Source organism: Myxine glutinosa, chromosome 1 (assembly GCF_964187855.1).
Source record: "Myxine glutinosa chromosome 1, kmMyxGlut1.1, whole genome shotgun sequence".
NCBI classification, from domain to species: Eukaryota; Metazoa; Chordata; class Myxini; order Myxiniformes; family Myxinidae; genus Myxine; species Myxine glutinosa.
Genome location: NC_136261.1, coordinates 177395432 through 177416974, shown reverse-complemented (window position 1 = coordinate 177416974; position 21543 = coordinate 177395432). Strand labels below are relative to the sequence as shown.

Sequence of the window (21543 nt, the reverse complement as noted above, 5' to 3'; positions counted from 1 at the left end):
TTACATTTATGTTTATTTAAATTATACAATGGACTACAAAATGTAAATGTTTCATGATATTTGTTATATTATATCATCTTTATCTGTCAATATTGTGGAAATGAAGATCAAATAGCTGTATGTTGAAATATGTCGAAAAAGTCAAAACTTTACATGGTGTACTTACTTTTTCACATGACTGTATTTCGCTCACAAGGTTCAGACATATATATATATATTATATATGGTGGCAGCCATCTTGGATTTTGACGTGGCGACCCAATTTTCAATAGCGTTCTTCCTTTTGCCTAGATACACCCACGCACCAGATTAGAAGTTGGTACTTCGCTTATTTTTCAAGATATTCCACTCACATCGTTCAGACATACATGGCGGTGGCCATCTTGGATTTTGACGTGGGTTGCACGCACACACCAAATTAGAATTCGGTCCTTCGCTTACGCACGCACGCACCCACGGACGGACGCACGCACGGACACACGGACGGAGGGGAAAATCATAGTGACGGGGGACAAATACAAAACTAGAATATTGTCGCGCCTATACCCTCGGTTAAGACCGTGGGATCGTGGATAGCCTGAACGAGCTTTAACTCTGAGGCGACGATCAATTGCGGATTTGACTATGCAAGCACGGGAGGAAGAAGGAAGAGGAAGAAGCAGTGAGCTCTGACCTCACAGCCTGCGCGCGCCAGCGTCTTCAACCTGCAAATTAATAACTCAAACAAATGTGGAGGTAAAATGTACAAAAGGAATATTTATTACGTACCCGAGAACAAAGGAAAAGCGACGGTAAATAAATAATGTTCCTAACTCGGGATACCGCACACAGACTTCATATGCAGGACAAATGTAAAAGGGGTAAATCAAAGGATTCTTTCTCTCCTCCCGGACACGTGCTTGTTCGCTCTCCTCCTCGTCTCGACTTGTGCCCCGCCCCCTCTATCTCGTTTTTCTTCCGCCTCTGCTCCTTCTTTCTCAAATCCATGTTCTCGCTTGGAGACTTTTCCCAGATTGTTTTTCATGGTTTTCATGGTTCTGTTTGGATATTGTTGGAATATGTTTAAACCGCAGCCGTGATGCTGACGCCGCCCTCCCCCCCAACTCCCCTCTCTGCATGGTCCGTCTCGCGCCAACACAGCACAGCACGCAGGCACCAGGAGCACGAACCACAGAGGAGGATGATCGTCAGCGCTGGTCTCTCCGCCACAGTTCAAAGGCAAGAACAGGTCAATCGCGAGGGGACAGTCAAGCGCAAGAGGCCAAGGGAAGAGAAGAGAGGGAAGAGACAAAATGCCGGCGGGCGAGCGGTTTTACTGGCGGTCCTCTGACATCAGCTCGCTTCCCCTCCAACCAGTGAGTCGCTTCTCACCTTCTCGAATCTTCTCTTCTCGTTGGTGTCCTTTCATTGGCCATGCGCTTTTTGCCTTTCATGTCAGGCCATCCTGGTGGCCAACCACAATTCCTTCTTTTCCCTCTAATCACGGGGACGCTCTCTGCCCCTCCATTGACCAATCACTCGTCCTCCCCTACTCTGCCAATTGGTGACCTGCTTGTTGCTCACCCCTCCCCCTGGCCAATCAAGATTCTTCCTGGGCGTGGCTATTGCTGCCTTCCACTATGTTTGATGCCCATGGTGGCGTACTACGCGGCTGCTGTCTGTTGGCTCTTCCAAAGTCATTGTGGCAGCGGGGGAATTATTTAATGTGTGGTGCGCTAATGGGCCTATCTAATGTCTATGGGATGTATTGCCATAAGGGACACTGGGATGCTCACAGAGGGAACAACACACAAGGGAATTTTACCCATAATCCCTGCACTAATTAGCATGCCCCGCCCCCTCGTAACAGGGACGAAGATACAAGCTTAATCCGACAATCGGGCTACAGAAATTACATCTAGATTCGCTATAACGACAGCCGGACACCTACCTATGCAGATCTACCTGGATCTAGATATTCCTCAACCCCAAATTCATAACAATATCTTGATTGGATAAGTGTCCACCCCTCTGAGTTGATACCTGGTGGAAGCACCTTTGTCAGCAATGCCACGACAGAGTTAGAGTGAGGGAGAGAGACAAGAGGGAAAGGGCCGGTCCATGGGCACAGATCGGCACTCTGACTGTAACCGCCCTGCCCTAACAAATCCGGGCAGCAGGGAAGAATGGGGAAGATTTGGCCTCAGACTTGCATTGGGGAGTACAACCACCATGAAGAGGCATCCCCGATAGTTGGCGCAGATGTTGTTGTTAATGCTGCTGTCATTGTGGCTTTGGTGGCTGGTATTTGTGTGCTCATTCCATGCACGATTATACATTACCTCCACCACAGAAAATGCATGGACATTATGTTTGCACGCCTGTTTGCTGTCTGTTTGTGAGCAGGATATCTCAACGTTTGGATCCGGAAGTGGACACGATAATTTTTTAATTCTTACATCATTATTATTATTTTTCTTAAAAGAGATTCTTCACCAATGAGAGATATGGCCAAAAACGATGGATAACATGATATTTCAAAAGGTTGTGGACGAGTTATGACAAAACTTGGTAGATGAGTTGGTTCGGTGACAAGAACAAGCCGATTATATTCTGGTTAAGCTCCGGATGCAGATCCAGCCAATCAGTGGGATACAAAACGTAAATTGTTCAACATGGCAGATGTATGCGCTCTTCCAAACACCACCCTCGTTTCCTATTGCTCCAAGAAGTATTACTATTTAATTTGTGTGCTCCTTCGGTGTGAATCACACATTCTTCTAAAGGGCTCCTGCTCTCGTAGAATAATAAAATTATGCCTTGAAACCTCTGCATTAAAGCATGAAAGAAGAGGCACCACCTGGATTATGCTGCATTATGTAGAACCTTACTTATGTAGAACTCTTAGCAATGGAACTGCCGAATGAAATGGCGCAGCATAATCCACGATATTTGGTACGTACTGTATATTACTATTCAAGCAAAACAAAACTAACAAAAAAAAACTCTCAGCAGGGAAATCCATTGTGAATTGAACGCCATACGGTAGAGCACACACTTCAGCCACGATAAACAGTTTATGTTTTGTATGCCACTGATGGGCCGGATCTGGATCCGGACCTGAACCAAAATAGGATCAGCTTGTTCTAGTCACCCAACTAACTTATCCACCTAATGTTGTCATAACTCGTCCAAAATTTATTTGAAATATCACACAATATATCGTGTTGGCCCAATCTCTCAATGGTGAAGAATCACTTAAAAAAATTATTGTATCCATATTCGGTTTTTCACCAAAATCGAATAATTTTGTTCTTATCATACAAACAACCTGTCCACCAAATTTCGTCCGATACCATCCATAACTATTTGAGATATCCTGCTCACACACAAATAAACAAACAAACAGGGGTGAAAACCCAACCTCCTCTGTCCACCTTTGATCATGAGCTACATGAAATCAGGAGTGAGGGGTTAGGAAGATATCAAAATAAAATCACTTTAATACCCCACAAATATTTATTATCCACACCCCCTTGAAAATCACAAAGCCATCTTGCATCTTGTGAGACAATGTCAGCAATCAAACTCATAATCCTTGGACAGTTCAACAAGAACATACCATCAAGTGCTCAAATGCCAACGTAAAGAATAAGTCAAGGATGTTTTTGACCAAGGGAGAAAAGCATAAAAATATGGGACAAAAACTTTCCCCACCTTTCTCCACATGCCCAGCAGGCATGGCTGATGGGATGGTAGGGACTCTTGGTTGGGTCGTAGTCAGTAGGGGAGCAAACTGTAGATGTATTGCTTGAAGGTTCAACTCTGCATCACAACAAACCGTTAAACTTTAGCAACAATTCACCACGTATCACGAAATTAATTCCACAGGACAACAACTAAACAGGTCATGTGCACTTACCCTGCTTCTTTCACATCTATACACTTACTTTCTTATATACTACCTTGCAATACTACCATCTTCTTACAGTTTTTCAACTTTGATGTCATATGAACTTGTGAGGTATCACACCATATACAATTCAGCATGTGTCGTTGGTTGTTATCTTTATATGCAAGTTTCAGAAGGTGGAGCGGAGCCCTCCTAGGTCTCGAAGTATCCACCTTCGTGTGTGCACTTATATGTGTGTGCGTGTGCATGAAGTTGCTGTTGTTGATGGCTGTCTCCATAGGTGGCTGGGCTTCAAGAGATGGAACGGTGACCTACCTGGTCTCAAAGTATGTATCAATGTGTGTGTGTGTGTGTGTGTGTGTGTGTGTGTGTGTGTGTGTTTGAGTGCGCGCGTTTGTGTTTGCTTGACTTATTTGCACTCCTAAAAGGCTGGATGGAATAAGTTGAAATTTGTTAGTTGTACTTGGGGTGTGTCCAGTAAAGTTTTAGGCATTAAAAAAAAAAATCATTATCAGGAGAGTTTGGAAGGGGGGAGATGATTCTCTATCATAAAGTGTCACTCCTGGTGGAGAGTGCATTGCAAGTCACAATTGTTTACTGGAATATACTATTATGTCTATATGAAAACCTTAGGTAATTGAAAACTACTTCACCAATTTACACACGTGTTCTGCATTTTATGCACTCATAAACCACTGGACGAAATAAGTTTAAAAGTGGTGGTTGCACTCTGGGCATGCTAGAAACGTTCCAGGGCAAGTCCAAGATATTGTGCGCATTACTTTTTGGAAATTTAGAGTTGAATCCGTCAAACTCAGTGAAGAAGTTTTTGGTTTTCATGTTTGGTATCTGACAAAGGAATACTGTCAGCAAAAATGTCACAGATCTTTCAAGTGTTCAAGTTAAGATTTCTCTAAAAGTCTTTCATTCATTAGCCAAAAAGTCAGCCAAAGTCTTTCATTATATAACTTGGGTTCCAGTGTGGAGATAGATTGAACACTTGAGATTATTTGTGCATTTTGATGTCAAATGAACTTGTGAGGTATCACAACATATATAATTCAGCATGTGTCATTGGTTGTTATCTCCATATGCGGGTTTCAGAAGGTGGAACGGAGACCTCCAAGGGCTTTGTTATCAACTTGTCGTTTGATAAGGTCTTCATATGGAAAAAAACTATTAAAGAGCATTAATTATATTTATGAGGGCATGTCACATATGGGACATTTGTCTCCCATTGTTTATACTTCAATGAGACAATGTTATAAATCAGTGACCATAGTCGGAGAATTAAATCCCCTCCTACAAACTAGCGGACAGAATTGTCGTGATGTAAGTATTAACACATGAATCCTATTTAGGGGAAAACAATTTAAATATTTTTCACATGTGAAAACGGTAAGCAACAATTGTGTAACAAAAACATATTCATGAGCATGAACAGTTTCTGTAACCTTTTTCAGGAAACGTATGGATCTCTCGACTTTTTTATGCCTCTGCCGCCGAAGGCATTATGTTTTCGGGTTATCCGTCCGCTGTCGATCCCTCCGTCCGTGATAGGTTTTCGTGAACACGGTAACTTAAGAACAGCTGAGGGGATCCAAGTCAAACTTGGTACAAATATGTAAAACGATTATGCAGAGAAATAATTATGCCTCGCAGAGAGTTCTAACCATGTCCAGAGCGGCTGGGTTTTATGAGATCTTCTCCAATCGTGTGAGGCGTTTTTTCTTGTCTTTTCGAAAAAAAAGAAGCACGATCTAACAGTTAGCACGAGTCCAAATTTGCACATCCAAGAAGTTATTTTTCTTTTCTCGTAGTTATGAAAACTACATGATCTATTACAAGAGGTGTTCCTTGAACAAACGCTGTGTTAGCATAATTTATAAATAGCTTATCGTGCAGTTTTCGTGGGATAACCTCCACCAGATTGCTTGCTCCATTTTGAATGGCGTGCTTGCTCGAATGCTTAAACCACTTGGCGATCTCTCCACAAGAAACTTGGGAAATGAACACACCCAATGTTCTTGAGACCCGACAATAGATCGACTGTAATCTATATACCCCAAAGAGGAATGACACTTCCTGCCACTCCCGTAGTGAGCATGTGTTTGCACCACAATGTCATTATAGACGTAATGACGTTGCGTGATGGCCTGACACAAATCTGCCGCTACTTTAATATATACACTACCGGTCGAAGGTTTTAGAACACCTCAATTTTTCCAGTTTTTATTGAAATTTACGCAGTTTAATATCCAGTGAATAACCTGAAATGGTACAAAGGTAAGCAGTAAACTGCTCGAGGTTAAAAAAAAGTTTACGTTGGCAAAAACGGGAAAATAATGTAAATTGCACAGTTATATTGTAAAAAAAGGCCTTCTTCAGGGAACAAGTAATGGGTTAACAACTTACAGCTGTTCTGCAGTAATGTAAGTAAATTAAGCCTTGAAAGTTGATGCAAACAATTCCTACAGGTGTCCCAACCTTTGCCGATTACTTCATTACAAACCCCCTGTCTGTATAAAAGCAGTATTGGAACAGACTGTTATTACACCCTCTGAAACATTATTTGAACAATATTGCAATGCAGAAAGTGGTATATTGCAAACTGGAGGAAACTCTGAAATTCTGGAAACTCTGAGAGGAAGAGGTCTGGCAGACCCAAAGCCACAACAGGAACAGAAGACAAGTTTCTGAGAGTCAACAGCTTGTGTGATAGGCGGCTCACTGGACAACAGCCTCAAGCACAGCTTAACACTGGTCGAAGTAAGCAAGTCTCAGTTTCAACTGTGAAGAGAAGACTTTGAGCTGCAGGTTTGACAGGTCGAATGGCAGTAAGAAAGCCATTGCTAAGATGGCAAAATAAGAAAAAGAGGCTTGCCTGGGCCATGAAGAACCGCCAGTGGACTACTGAAGACTGGAAGAAGGTCTAATGGACCGATGAATCAAAATTTGAAATCTTTGGTTCATCACGCAGGGTTTTTGTCCGCCGTCGAGTAGGCGAAAGGATGGTGCCTCAGTGTGTGACACCAACTGTCAAACATGGAGGAGGAAGCGTGATGGTCTGGGGCTCTTTTGCTGGATCCAGAGTCCGCGACTTGCACAGAGTGACTGGTACCCTGAACCAAAAGGGCTACCACAGCATTTTGCAGCGCCATGCAATACCCTCTGGTATACGCCTAGTTGGTCAGGGGTTCATCCTACAGCAAGATAATGACCTTAAACACACCTCCAGGCTATGTCAAAACTACCTTCGAGGAAAAGAACAAGACAGTAGACTTCAAATCATGGAATGGCCAGCACAGTCTCCAGACTTAAACCCCATCGAGCTGGTTTGGGATGAACTGGACAGAAGGGTGAAAGCAAAGCAACCTACAAGTGCAACACATTTGTGGGAACTTCTGCAACAGTGTTGGGAAGAACTTCCTGAACAATATTTGATTTCCATTGTAGAAAGAATGCCACGAGTGTGTTCGGCGGTTATATCTGCAAAAGGTGGCTACTTTTCTGAGTCAAAAATTTAAATTAAATTTTGTTAAACAAAATGATTCTATGATTTCTTTTTTTATCTCCAATTGTTTATTTTGTTTATGCTTAATTTCAGAGTACATTGAGACATTAAACTGCGTAAATTTCAATAAAAACTGGAAAATTGAGGTGTTCTAAAACTTTTGACCGGTAGTGTCGAAGATATATTTTAACCTCCAGTAACTTTGCAGTCACCACAAAGGGATTAGTGTTACAATTATATTTACTATAATATTAATGTTACGTTATCATTATTATGAAAATGCGAATGAATGAATTGTGAATTGAATTTATTACGAAATTAACATTACGAATTGTGAATTGTCACATGTGAATTGAAGGATGTTCCAGTTGCATTATGGGTGATCTATTGACTCACACTTATTCTTTTGTTTGAACTTTGCTAAAAGTACTGAAAAAGTACTCAAAATGTGCTTTTGTGTCAGCTGAAAGGTATTCTCTCACTCTTGTATCGGTTAGTAACGTTACATCTGTTAGTAACGTTACATGGTTAGTAACATAAAAAGATTTTTATGGCTTATGTAACCTACATAGCAAAATCTTCATTAATCTAATTTCCTTTTTTGGACTCAGGAGTGTGCAGAGGAGAAAAATTCAGAATATGAAAATTCTACACCAATGCATTTTCTAATGACAAAAAATAAGTTGATGTCTTGGTTAGTAACGTTACATGGGGAAAATGGGCTTAAAATTCTACAATCTGGTTTGCTCTCTCCCCATCTTGTCTACCGCTCCCCTTATTTTGTGTTTTGTGTGTCGGTTTGACTTTTTGTGTGATGAATGTTAGCTCTTTCACGAGCCTCGATCTTGTATGCAAAAAAAAGAAAGAAAAAAAAAAAGAATCAGAATCACAACTTTCTAGCTATTAGAGGTGGATGACGAGTTGAAACAAAGAGCAAATAAGATTTAAATGGTTTGATAATTTGAAGTCTTCTTCAGTAGACTATGAATACAATTTTTATCATTTTCAACAGAAAATTGGATTTTGAAACATCAATGGGATAAATCTTCAATTTTCGTATATTGCTCATAAATACATAACATCACCATCACTTTTTCCAGAAGCATTGATGTATGTACTATCAAGTAAATCTGATTTTTATGTGAAAAACACAATTCTGAATTTTGAGGTCATGTCCACCTCTTCATGGAATTGCCCTAAAGAAGAATCATATAATACAAATCATGAATAATACAAATATAATATACAAATTATACAAATCAAAGAAATAAAAAATTATAAAATCATTAATACAAATATAATACAAATCATATAATACAAACCATCATCATTCATGAACAAAAATAAAAAATGCTAATTTTCTTTAATTCAAGTGTTGAGTCATTTTATCCTTTTCATAAACATCTATAGGGTAAGCTAATGATTTTCAACACATACATGTATTCATTGCACACACACCACAACACTTTCATCTAGCCATCGGCTGCGATTTTACCTCTCGTTACAAAGGAAACATGGTTACTCACGATACACTATGGTTACTCACATTACACGGTTACTCACGTTATTTATTAGTGTTAATTATTAAATGTTAATTTTATAATGTACTAGCTGTTAATTATTAAATGTGGGCATGAATACCACAAAACACTAATTTTTAAATCAAAGGTCACTACAACTAAAAATTCTAACTACCAGAATTTTATTGAATAAAGAAGTTGATCACAGCAAACAGACACACTTTTGCTGTTACTCACGTTACATCATCCAAACAGGTACGCTATATCACTTTTTCACATTCAAAATGACAAGGGATCTTCAAATACGTGTGTACTTCAGAGAATTTGACCATCATACAGTCTGGAAATATGTAAAAATTTGAAATACCTCTCATCTAATCACTACCAATGTAGGTCCAAACTTTGCTGGATTTTTAAAACTTTTTTCAGTCAAAACTTGTTTTCAATTCACATGCCAATTTCTCTAAAAACTCGTACAGAAATGACTATTCCTTGTCTGTTTCACCTACCTGAATGTATAAATCAGTAAAAAAAAAAATGTAGTCTGAAGAAAAATCACATTCTAATTTTCAATGTGTTACATATTTATGTGAATGTATGTGAATTACTATTCAGGTCTTTGCTTATCAATGTGTAGTCGATTAAAGGTTGTTGTGATTAAAGGGTCAGGAGCCCTTCTGAGGAAAAGGAGACCGGAAACGGAAGAAGAAAAGACACGAGGTCCTGGAGAAGCGACGATTCTTCTTCTTCCTCGCCGAGCTCGGACGCGGGCGGTATCGATTGAGCAACGTCAGAGAATCGGCGTTTCAAAGCCCATCTGGCGAGAGGAGTTACCGGGACGTGTAACTACCCTTTGACACGTCAAGTCACTGTGGGTTCGTGCACGGAAACAAGCAGCTGGCACAGTTCGCCTCGCCGTCTACAAGGCCGCGTACGGGTCGCACCTTGGGCCGCGCGCGCTGGGCAAGCCGCGTGTTGCTTTGCCTGCTTTACATTACCCGCTTTGCTTGGCCAGGAGGTGTGCGCTGCAGCCGTTGTTCCCGGTACGGGACGTGCCTGGTGAAAGCACGTCAGGAAGGGTCCGTTCAACCGCCCACGTGCGGAGATCGAACTACAGGAGTACGGAGACATTGTGAGAGACATTGACCACGGAGGGAGTCGGGAGTGGGGCTCACGTGAGGAATGTATAAGATGGCCATCTTAGAGTTAATGTAAATGAGTTTACATCTTTGTACTATTGATTGCTGATGGTTGATGGTTGATTGCTCGGGGAATATATCATTGATTATTCCGGATCCTTGGTGTGGGGTTTTTTCTTGGTTGGAATTCATATTGATTGCGTTACTAAAGCGCATACATAATAAATCTTTCTGGCGGAGTTCCTCTCACGGTCCGGGGGTCACCGAGACCAGGTGGTCACCGGGAGGACCACGTAACAGAATTGGGGGCTCGTTCAAATTACGATTTGCGGATTCGCAATTGGGTCTACGTCCGGGATCTAAAATTGTATAACATAATAAAATAATAGTTTTTATTAATTAAAATTAATTAATTAATTATTAATTGGTAAATTTTTGAGAAATTGTGGTAAAGTCTTGGGTGAAGGTTAACAGGTGTTAACGATAGTCACCATGGCGTTTGTTGCACAGAACTTTGCGGTAACACCTAGTGAGGCACAGTTCCGAGCATTACTAAAAGCGGACCTCTTGAAATTGGCCAAACATTTTAACTTGGAGGTCCAAACTAATTTGAGGAAGGCAGAGTTGCAGACCACGGTGATACAGTCTATGGTGGGATTAGGAACATGGGACGAGTTAGCCTGGCAGTGGCTACCCGAAGAACCAGAAGACGTTGAGCTCCGGAAACTGGAGTTGCAATTACGGAGCCAGGAACGGATTAAAGAAGAAGAAAGGAAAGCAGAAAAGGAAAGAGCAGAAGAAGAAAGGAAAGCAGAAGAGAGGAGAGAAGAGAAACAAGCAGAGGAAAGGAGAGTGGAACGAGAACTCCAGGAAAGGTTAGCAAAAGAAGAAAGGAAAGCAGAAAAGGAAAGAGCAGAAGAAGAAACGAAAGCAGAAAAGGAAAGAGCAGAAGAAGAAAGGAAAGCAGAAGAGAGGAGAGAAGAGAAACGAGCAGAGGAAAGGAGAGTGGAACGAGAACTCCAGGAAAGGTTAGAAGGGAGAAAAGCAGAGGAGAGGAGAGCTGCAAGGGACCTCGAAGCAGAGGAGAGAAAAGCGGAAAGGGAATTAAAGGAACGTGACATGGAGCTTCAGCAAGAAATTAAATTCAAGGAGCTGGAGTTAATGAGAGAACGGGGAGAGGTACCACCCTTGCTGACGGGGTCGACACCTAGCCAGAACACCTGGGATGTGGGCAGACATGTGAGGCTGGTTCCACCCTTCAGTGAAAAGGAAGTCGCTAAATTTTTTCCACACTTTGAGAAAGTGGCTCGACAGTTAAACTGGCCGGAGGAGGCCTGGACCATACTAGTGCAAAGTGTGCTGGTGGGAAAAGCTCAAGAGATTTATTCGGCGCTACCAATGGACCAATGTGCAGATTATGAGGTATTGAAGAAGCACATCCTCAAAGCCTATGAGTTGGTTCCGGAAGCTTACCGGCAAAAATTCAGGAATGCCAGGAAGAGGGAGAGTGAGACCCATGTGGAGTTTGCCAGAGTGAAAGAAAATATGTTTGATCGGTGGTGTGAGTCCAAAGGAGTCGGGAACGACTTCGAAGCATTGCGTGACCTGATGCTGGTGGAGGAATTTCAACAGTGTGTCCACGAGGACATCAAAGTGTACCTGCAGGAAAAGAAAGTACCGAAGTTGTGGGACGCAGCCACCCTGGCAGATGATTATGCCTTAACACACCGGATAGGGGTCCACGAACCTAACTCCTCGCCTAGATCTCCGCAGGGGAGGTGGGGAACAGCAGGTGCGGAGAACGACAATACATGGCGGCGGCCTCGAGAGGATTATGGGGACAACGCGGATACCCCACCTGTTCGAAATCAGAGGGCTGCGGGCCCAAGACAAACTTATTTTTCGGGGGGCCCGAGGCAGACCACGAGTTTTTCCTCCGGGCCTACTTGCGCTTTTTGCAAGAAACCTGGACACTTGATGTCCAGTTGTTACCTCATGAAAAGGGAAGACCCAGAGCGGAGTCCGACTAGTACAACTCCGAATGCGATGGCAAACGTAAGAAATCGCCCACAGAAGAGTTACCAACCATTTATTTATGAGGGGTTGGTCTCACTCAAGGGAGACTTGACTAACCCAAGACCGGTTAGGGTTTGAGGGACACAGGAGCCCATCAATCCTTAATGCTTGAAGGCATTTTGCCATTGTCAAAGAGTACCGCAACTGGTGATAGTGTTCGGTTACAACGGATCGGTGGCTGTGTTAGTGCCCCACTTCATGTCATCCATTTGGAATCCGATTTGGTGTCAGGACCAGTCACCGTCGGTTTACAAGCCACGCTTCCTGTAGAGGGAGTATCTGTGATTATCGGAAATGATTTGGCCGGGGGGCAAATTTATGGTAACCCGAGGGTTGGTAAAGAGCACAGCAGGGAAAATAACACCCCACCAGCTCGGGATGGCGACAAAAGTTCCAAGTTATTTGTAGGGGGACTGAACTTCAACACAGAGGAAGAAGTTCTGACCTCTGTCTTCAACAGATATGGGCCACTGGTGGAAGTGCGGGTGGTAAAAGACAGGGAAACGCAACGGTCAAGAGGGTTCGGCTTTGTCACGTTTGCAAGCACAAGAGACGCCAGAGAGGCAGAGAAGAATTGGAATGGTAAGGATTTGGAGGGTCGGACCATAACAGTAGGGAAGGCATTTCGTAGGCGTCGAGAGGTCTACAGAAGAGGACCACTTGGCAGGAGTTTTGGGGTTGGCAGCAACCGATATTACTATGGAGGCTCCCAGAGTTACGGCACCACCCGAAAGAATGAATGTCAGAGCACTGGCCGAGAAGGAGACCGCCAGTCAGGTAACGGCTGGGACAAGGAGTCCCACCGTAACTGTTAGGAGTCTGGAGAAGTTGAAGCACTATATACGGGGGAGCCGCCGAGCCGAGGCTCCTACACGGACTAACCGTGAACGCCACGTTCTTAAAGGCGTCCAGGTAGTGAACTGTCCTGCACGGACTAACCGTGAACTCCACGTTCTTAAAGGCGTCCATGTAATGAACTTTCCTCCCCGGACTAACCGTGAACTCCACATTCCTTAAGGCGTCCATGTAGGAATACTCCGCTGGGCCTCCCGAAAAAGTGCTATAGAGAGGTTTAAATTTGGGGGCTTTGGGTCACCACCTCTTAACCGTCATTCAAGAGAAACTAGAAGTGGTTGACGCTTGGTCCAGAGTGAATTAATCTCGGGGATTGGGTGAAATTTTGTTGCTTTATTTTTAAGTGATGACTGTGCCCGGGGGGAACTGATGATTTGGGGGGGGGGGGGGGGGTGAGTTATCTGGTTTGTTTATCCAAGTTGGCCGGCAAAGAAAGTTTTCGCTGGGTTCAAACTTTCTTTCTTGAAGGGGGGGAGTGTTACATATTTATGTGAATGTATGTGAATTACTATTCAGGTCTTTGCTTATCAATGTGTAGTCGATTAAAGGTTGTTGTGATTAAAGGGTCAGGAGCCCTTCTGAGGAAAAGGAGACCGGAAACGGAAGAAGAAAAGACACGAGGTCCTGGAGAAGCGACGATTCTTCTTCTTCCTCGCCGAGCTCGGACGCGGGCGGTATCGATTGAGCAACGTCAGAGAATCGGCGTTTCAAAGCCCGTCTGGCGAGAGGAGTTACCGGGACGTGTAACTACCCTTTGACACGTCAAGTCACTGTGGGTTCGTGCACGGAAACAAGCAGCTGGCACAGTTCGCCTCGCCATCTACAAGGCCGCGTACGGGTCGCACCTTGGGCCGCGCGCGCTGGGCAAGCCGCGTGTTGCTTTGCCTGCTTTACATTACCCGCTTTGCTTGGCCAGGAGGTGTGCGCTGCAGCCGTTGTTCCCGGTACGGGACGTGCCCGGTGAAAGCACGTCAGGAAGGGTCCGTTCAACCGCCCACGTGCGGAGATCGAACTACAGGAGTACGGAGACATTGTGAGAGACATTGACCACAGAGGGAGTCGGGAGTGGGGCTCACGTGAGGAATGTATAAGATGGCCATCTTAGAGTTAATGTAGATGAGTTTACATCTTTGTACTATTGATTGCTGATGGTTGATGGTTGATTGCTCGGGGAATATATCATTGATTATTCCGGATCCTTGGTGTGGGGTTTTTTCTTGGTTGGAATTCATATTGATTGCGTTACTAAAGCGCATACATAATAAATCTTTCTGGCGGAGTTCCTCTCACGGTCCGGGGGTCACCGAGACCAGGTGGTCACCGGGAGGACCACGTAACAAATGCCATGTCCATCAACCTGTGGAACTGCCCCCTTGGTAATTGACCACATACACTACCAGTCAAAAGTTTAGGTACACTTTTAAGTGTTAAGTACACCAGTAAAGTACCTAAACTTTTGAATGGTTGTGTACATCTGCAAATTAGCATCAGCCTGGCATGTCTAATCAATCAAAAGTGCTTTTCTCACCGATTCAGAGTTCCTTTGCTTGATGCAGAGCCTACAAGAGCTTTTGTCGATGTATCTGTGCTGTTTACAGATCTTCTCGGAGCTGCAGATTAGAGCAATAAAGATCATCAACAATGAATGCAACAAGAATGCCAAAATATACATGGTGCATGTGATACAGATCAAAAAGCTGAATGCACATGAAAATTACAAACAAGGAATGTGAGGGTAGTTACAGAGAGTGGCGGGTAATAGGATAAACTGCAGCTTCATTCCTCACCAAAGAATCCAGAAATATCTGCCTTGGGCTTGCTCTTTTCCTGTGGAAATGCTGGAGAAGCCAATTTCACATCTTCGGACACTTCCTCATTACTTGTAGTACCCTCCGTTGATGGTTGTTGGCTTTGCTTATCTACATTACCTTCTTTGTGCCTATTTTCTGGAAAACAAATGCAGGTGGGTATAAAAAAAGTGAAACAGAAAGTGATAAAAATCAAGGCAAAATTCAAAATGAAAGTAAAGAGGAATAAATGCGACGGTGCTACAACGACAACTACTTATATAACAGCTGCAATTATTCCCACCTTCTGGGGTCAGCCTAGACACGTGTTTTCAGGCAAAGTCTTTCACGAACCGGCTGGCAAGGTATGACATTCAATGGCAGGAATTTGGAATTTGTTGAAGATGCCAGCGATAAGTCACCTACACTTCGCGAATGACAATGTGTGATCTTTAATACCGCACAACCAGTGCTGGCAGATGGGTAAGGAGTTAACATTCTAACCGAGGCTGGACAACTGAAAGGTTAGTGTAGAGCAATAAATAAGCATATGAGAATAACAAAGATAAAGATAACAAAAATAGAGATTTAAACAAGAAATGGATAATCTAAATAAGAAAAGACGATAAATTATAAACGAATGTGTAGAAGTGCCATGTCGGAGGAAAAATAAATACAACTAGAACGGCACTCGGGAGACAGCATACCTCCACAAGGCTGAACAGTTCACATTTTGTATCCCACCGATAGACCAGATCTGGATTTGGACCTGAACCAAAATCTAAACGGCTTGTTCTTGTCACCTACCCAACCCATCCACAAAATTTTGTCCTAAGTCGTTCACAAGTTTGTGAAATATCATGTTATTTATTGTTATTGGCCCTATCACTCAATGGTGAAGAATCACTTTTAAAATGTTTAAAATCTCTGATCCGGATCAGGATTGAATCTTCACCAAAATTAAATCAGTTCTTCCTTGTCACACACCCAACCTGTCCACCAGGTTACATACGCATCTGTCCACAACTTTGAGATATCGTTCTATATACCGTTTTTTGGCCTATCTCTCAATGGTGAAGAATCACTTAAATTCTCGGATCCAGATCCGGATCGTCACCAAAATATAATAATTTCGTCCGTGTCACATACTCAACCAACCTCTCCACTAAATTTCGTCCGAATCCGTCCACAACTTTTTGAGATATCCTGTTCACAAACAGACAGACAGACAAATAAACAGATAGAAGTAAAAACATAATCTCCATCCACCTTCTGTGGCAGAGGAAAAAATTGCTGTGTATCTGCACAATACCCGGTGTTTCCTGTCGAGCCTTCTTTTTCACAGACATACACCCCAGACTCTCATCTTCACTCTCCTCTTCATCATCATCATCATCATGGCCTTTTCTGACATCTCCATTATTGTCACTTTCTCCATCCTCCTCCAGTTTCCTTTTGGACAAGTGTTTTATAGCTGCTGGTGAAAGTATGCAAAGCACAAATGTAAAAAGAGCAAATTATCATTAGCAGTGACACAGCTGATAAAAATTAGAGACTTCGTAGAACACGAGACCTCGTGCACTGTCACTTCAAATTTACTTCAATTTTAATAAAATTGTGATTTTATCAATCGTTAAAAATCGGATGTTTAGTGCTATTGAAGTAGTCCAGAAGCAGTCCTGAATACCCCGTTACACAACACCCCATTGAACCTTTATTTAAATTGAAGTACTGTCGGACCCCGATATCTGCGGGGGATATGTTCCTGGAAAATGTCAGAAATGTCCAATCTGTGAATGTAGGGGCATTGCTTGAATGGGGTGTGGTGAGGGGATGGGGAGGAGGATATTTTTTCTTTTCTTTCTTGCATGGTCTAGGTTCATGGAAGAGCTATGACACAGATCAAATCAGGACAACATAACAAAGGGAACAGCAGGAGAAAGGGGGAAATTCCAACAGCAGGGGAGAGGGAGAAAATAGATGGAGACAGACAAACAAGGAATGCAGGTAACGATGAGAGGTAAGGGAGAACACAAAGGATGGACAAGATGGATACATAAGCAATATTTTTGGGAGGGGTGAGAGGTGGTTTAACAGATGCAGAAAAGATCATGATTTTGGATTTGGATGGGGGATGACTTGAGATGGAGGTGAACAGTTGTCTTGAAGACATGGAGGGAAGAATGAGAGTGAAGAGAGTGTGGCAGGTGGTTCCACAGACGGGAAAAAGAAGAACAAATGAGTGGAGGTAAGCAGTGGTTCTGGATTTAGGCAGTTTCACTAGGAAGGAGGGGGACTGCGTGCATCCTGCAGATACCTGAGGGGAACAAAGCACGGACAGGGCAGAGGATGCAAGTCTTGACAAGGCGCCACCAGGTTTTAAAGGTGGGAGACAAGTTTGAAGGCTCATTCTTGAGATTGGACAGATGTTGTTTTCTGATGCTCCAGAGTAGACACACACTTGTTTGTGAGCTTTGCGGAATGATCTGAGGTTGTCTTCAGCTAGATTTGCCTTCCAGGAGGGGAATGCAAGTCGTTTTAAAGCAACTGCCTCGCCACAGGATTCAGAGTACCAAGAGCGGGAGGATGGGTAAGATAATTGAGGACGAGATGGGATTAATCTATGCATAAGGGAAAGCAGGTTTCTGTAGAATAATTCACAGGCTGAATTAATATCAGCGGCAGTAAATAAGAGACCTGTTCTGGTGTAAAAAAAAAAAAAAATAGGGTTTCTTTTCAAAAACTGCGAATATAGAAGCAGGTCGCATTTTATGAACAGCAAACACGTGGGGTCTGCATATGTTGGGACCATGAATGTTGTGGTCCGATAGTACTGCAAAACTGGAGGTTTTTGGAAGTAGTATGACACACCATTTGTGTACTACAGTGTTCAAGTATGTAATTCAATTTGAAAAGTCGTATATAGAATTAATTCTGGTTTTACTGCCATCTTCTGCAATGTCTATTCAATCATCCTATCTAACATATTCACATAAGTTTGCCATGCCTTTTGTTTGCATATTATACAACACAAACGCCCTTATGAACAGTAGGCTCCTGTTTGGAATGATTTTCAATTTTGTTTGACTGCCAGGCAGGCAGACGGAGTACAAATATTTATGTCAATTACCTCTCTGCGCATCTGCAATCGGGATGAATTCTGAGCTAAGGTACGGCAAAATGAAAGACTTGTCTTCCTATTCATGTTCCCAATCGTGTTCAACATATAACATTCTATTTAAATAAGTTGTTTCTCGATCGTAAGCTGACAATCATAAACTGATAAAACAGACTAGTCAGACCGATGGATGGATGGACGGACATGAACCAATTGCTTAACCCCACATTTTGCTTCGCGTGTACAGGGTAATAATTCTCAAAAAGGAAATGCAGGAAAGGAAAATACATAAAGAAATGAAAGACAACAAAGTTTCTCATAATAGTAATCTTCATCCAAAAGTACAAGATATTAAATCAATCCATAGTAGTGTCAAGTAGTAGATTTGTTATTGCCTAAAGTTCAGTTATAGACGTTGGGTGTTAATGTGTTATGATTTATATGATGTCTAAAAATGCTATTTCATAAAGTAAATAAAGGGTTTTTGCTTCGTTTTAGTTTTGGATGAGGAAAAGCTTAAAATGAGGTCATGCTGAACAGATTGTATACGTGTGCTTTTTTCGAGGCTGGTCGTAAAACCACGCCCACATGCGCTTGTTTTTTTGCGTAATGCAAGTAGAATGACATGAACCTATCGTTAACTATATATATTTTGTTTTAATCTCAGCAAACGCATGACTCTGTATAAACATGCTTTGGATTACTCATGTACACAAACCCATAAAATATATGGGTTTGTTTGGCTAAGCATACACTCTTCTCTTTGTGAGTTACAGTTCTGTTTTCTCGGAGCCCAGAAAAACAATTGATAAGGACGGGCTGACTCCCCCGAATGATAACGGTGGGAGGAACCTCTCCCAGTGTTGTTTGTTCCCTCGGAGATTTCCTGATAAAACGTGTCCCTATATAAATGGACTGGGAATCAATGTGTTTTCAGGAAGGCTTGACGTGGCATGTTCTTGCTGTAGATTGCTGTAGACGTCGGTCTCCTCCGGATCCGTATAAGTTGGTTATTAATAAAGCTGCGCCATTTTTCAGGCTATTTGTGGACTTCTTTTGCAAACGAAGAGCTGATTCTTCACAGATGGTACCAGGAGTGGGGTGTCAACAGACGCGGAGGACGGGAAACGGAGCCCGAGGGACAGGAGGAAGGCTGACCTGAGGCCGGCGCCGGCACGTTGATTTGAGTAAAGGTGGGAGTTGTTTTATATCAGAGGGCTATTATTCCAAATTCGTACCTTCCTCCCTCGCGCGGGTTCAGTCTCCTTGTCTTCCCCGCTGTCTGCACTCGAACAGAAATTGTAAGTAGAGGCTCATTTAGGCCTCAGAATGACGTAGCTTTGTTAAAGCCAGGATAAACAAGTAAGGATAGTAAGAGTAACGTTACAATATTTGCGCTGGATAAACATTAAGGGTAAAAAGCTAAGGATAGATTTTGCGCAGGATATCAGTAAGGATTTAACAGGAAGCTTAAAGTTACAGTTAGCACCAGGAGGGGAAAATGAGGTCGGACAGCCATATAGGCTGAAACCAGGTGGCCAAGATTTTTCCAGGAAGGAACAGCCCAGAGACAAGATGGGGTATGCCATTGCATGCCAGGGAACAAAGGGCTGTGGCTAAACTTAGATAAAAGGCCATAGGTTAACTTAGAAGGCCAAAGGGACATGGCCAGGAAAAGGGAAATGCGCAGGTACCATAGGTTTGACAAGAAGGTAGTGACAACTACGAGGTCAAGCCAGGAAGTTCTAGACAAGAGGTCCAGATAAAGCAGGCCAGGATCTGGTGGACAAGAGAAAATAAATAAGCTCACAGGAAATGGGCCAGGTGAAACAATTAAGGAGGTAGTTAAGCAAGCAAATCAGCGGCTAATGCCGCTCGTCCATAATCCGGACCAAGACCCCGCGAAAGGGGAGGTAGCCACCATGCCCCCAACCCCCCCCCAAGACCTGAGCTCAGTCCCGGGGCTCTAGGCAACACCCCAACACCCCACCCTGCCTTCCCCTTTTTTTTCACCTCAACCCACCCCCCGTCCAAACCCGTCCCAAAAAAAATCCTTTTCCTTGAATGAGAGACGTAACATGAATGAGGAATGAATGTATATTGGGATGTTAATTGACGTGTGTGTCTGGCCAATGTGTTTGTCTGTGTGTCAAGTGCAAAGCAGAGGGTTTCGGTGTGAAACTTTGTAAGCGATCTGCTCGACTTGGGGGAAATTCAGGCCGGGAATGTCCATTTTAACGTCTATCCGAGAGAACAGGCGAGGTCCTGAACTGAGTCCGGATTTTCATCTGTTTGGGAGTTGTTTGGGAAGCGAATTGATATAAATCGGGTCAGGAAAGCACCCGGAGTGCCCTTGTCGATCTACTGTTGATATGAAGCGGTTTATTGGAGATGGTTGCAGGATGGGCTGTTTTTTTTCGCTAAATGCAGAATTCGAATCAATATGTGTGTTTTACTTGAATTGAAGAGTTCATTCAATGGCAGATATTGTGTATTGTATGTGTGGGATGTATCGCTGAGGCAGCTCACCTTTGAAATTGGTGTCATATAGTGCATTTTGGGGTCGGGTGCGATGAGGTTGCTCAGAGTGCCGGCGATAACTCGCCCACTCTCAGAGGAAGTGTGTGCCCAAATGCATTGTGGGTCATTTCGACTTTGCTGGATGTCGGACGTTCACATGTCAGTATCTTGTCAGAATCTTCTTCTTCATATCATGTCCTTCATCCTTCATCTTCTTGTCAGAATTAGACATGAGTCATGAGCCATGTCGGAATAGTGGCCGGCTGTGACATATATGCCAGGCAATGTCACAGGACGAATACGTTATTTAAGATGGATTTATAAGATGGATAGATGGATGGATTTATTTAGGATGGCTAAAATAAACGATTTCAAGACAGAGTAATTAATTTCCGGAGTCAAGTTCCAACAGGAAGTCTTGTTCATACAGTAAGGTACAGTGCGGAGTGGCGGCTGGAAGATGCATCGAAGCATTTGGGATGATCGATGCGCCGGACAAAGGGTATGCTGGCGAACGATGCTGATAAGGTTAAGTTATTAAAACGCATATGGGTCTGGAGGCAGATAATGTGGGACAAGCTGCCTCACGGGCGCTGCAGGGAGAGTATTTGGAAATTCAATAATTTGAGCAGAAATGTCACGTTTTCAACAGAACGCTGATCCGAGGAAGGAGGACGGTCGAGGTTTCAACTGTCGGTATGTGGTGTGGCTTGTGCCAAGGTGTGGGCGCGAGGAGGTGCGTTGATGAAGCGTTGTGCGAACGAGGAAGGATGTGCGATGGGCATTGTGAAGCACGCCTCGTACGGAAGTCCCTGGACGGATTGTGACGGTTGTTGGATTCGTAGAAGTTAGCATTATGCTATGTAGAGCCACATTAAGGGTCATTTGTCCATTGTCGCCGGACTTGCATTATTTGCGGAAAAATAAAGCGCTGGTTGACCAATTCGAAGTTTGACCTTTTAAAGTTTAGTTGACCTTTGTTCGAGATATGCAAGGGAAAGAGGTCGGAGATAATTCACTAACCTTGGAAGAACGACAGGCGGAGTCAGTCTACAGGGTGTTGCTTTAACGACAGGATATAGAACCTAAATCTGGAGAGAATATCGGGACATATATTGTGGG

The 21543-nt window shown here is 43.1% G+C and overlaps 1 protein-coding gene across 2 annotated transcripts in view; it reads right to left on the bottom strand.

Annotated features, from left to right (window-relative positions):
* The window catches only part of LIG1 (DNA ligase 1), a 100673-nt gene that overhangs the window by 56644 nt on the left and 22486 nt on the right, over window positions 1–21543 (bottom strand). Inside the window, exons 5-8 of one of the 2 annotated variants that reach the window (XM_068122844.2) lie at window positions 16096–16260; window positions 14784–14942; window positions 14525–14606; window positions 3697–3804 (exon numbers count right to left, since the gene is read on the bottom strand). In XM_068122844.2, coding sequence (XP_067978945.2) covers window positions 3697–3804; window positions 14525–14606; window positions 14784–14942; window positions 16096–16260 — 514 coding nt within the window. The remainder of the gene's footprint in view (window positions 1–3696; window positions 3805–14524; window positions 14607–14783; window positions 14943–16095; window positions 16261–21543) is intronic. The other variant, XM_068122851.2, reaches the window with a different exon arrangement.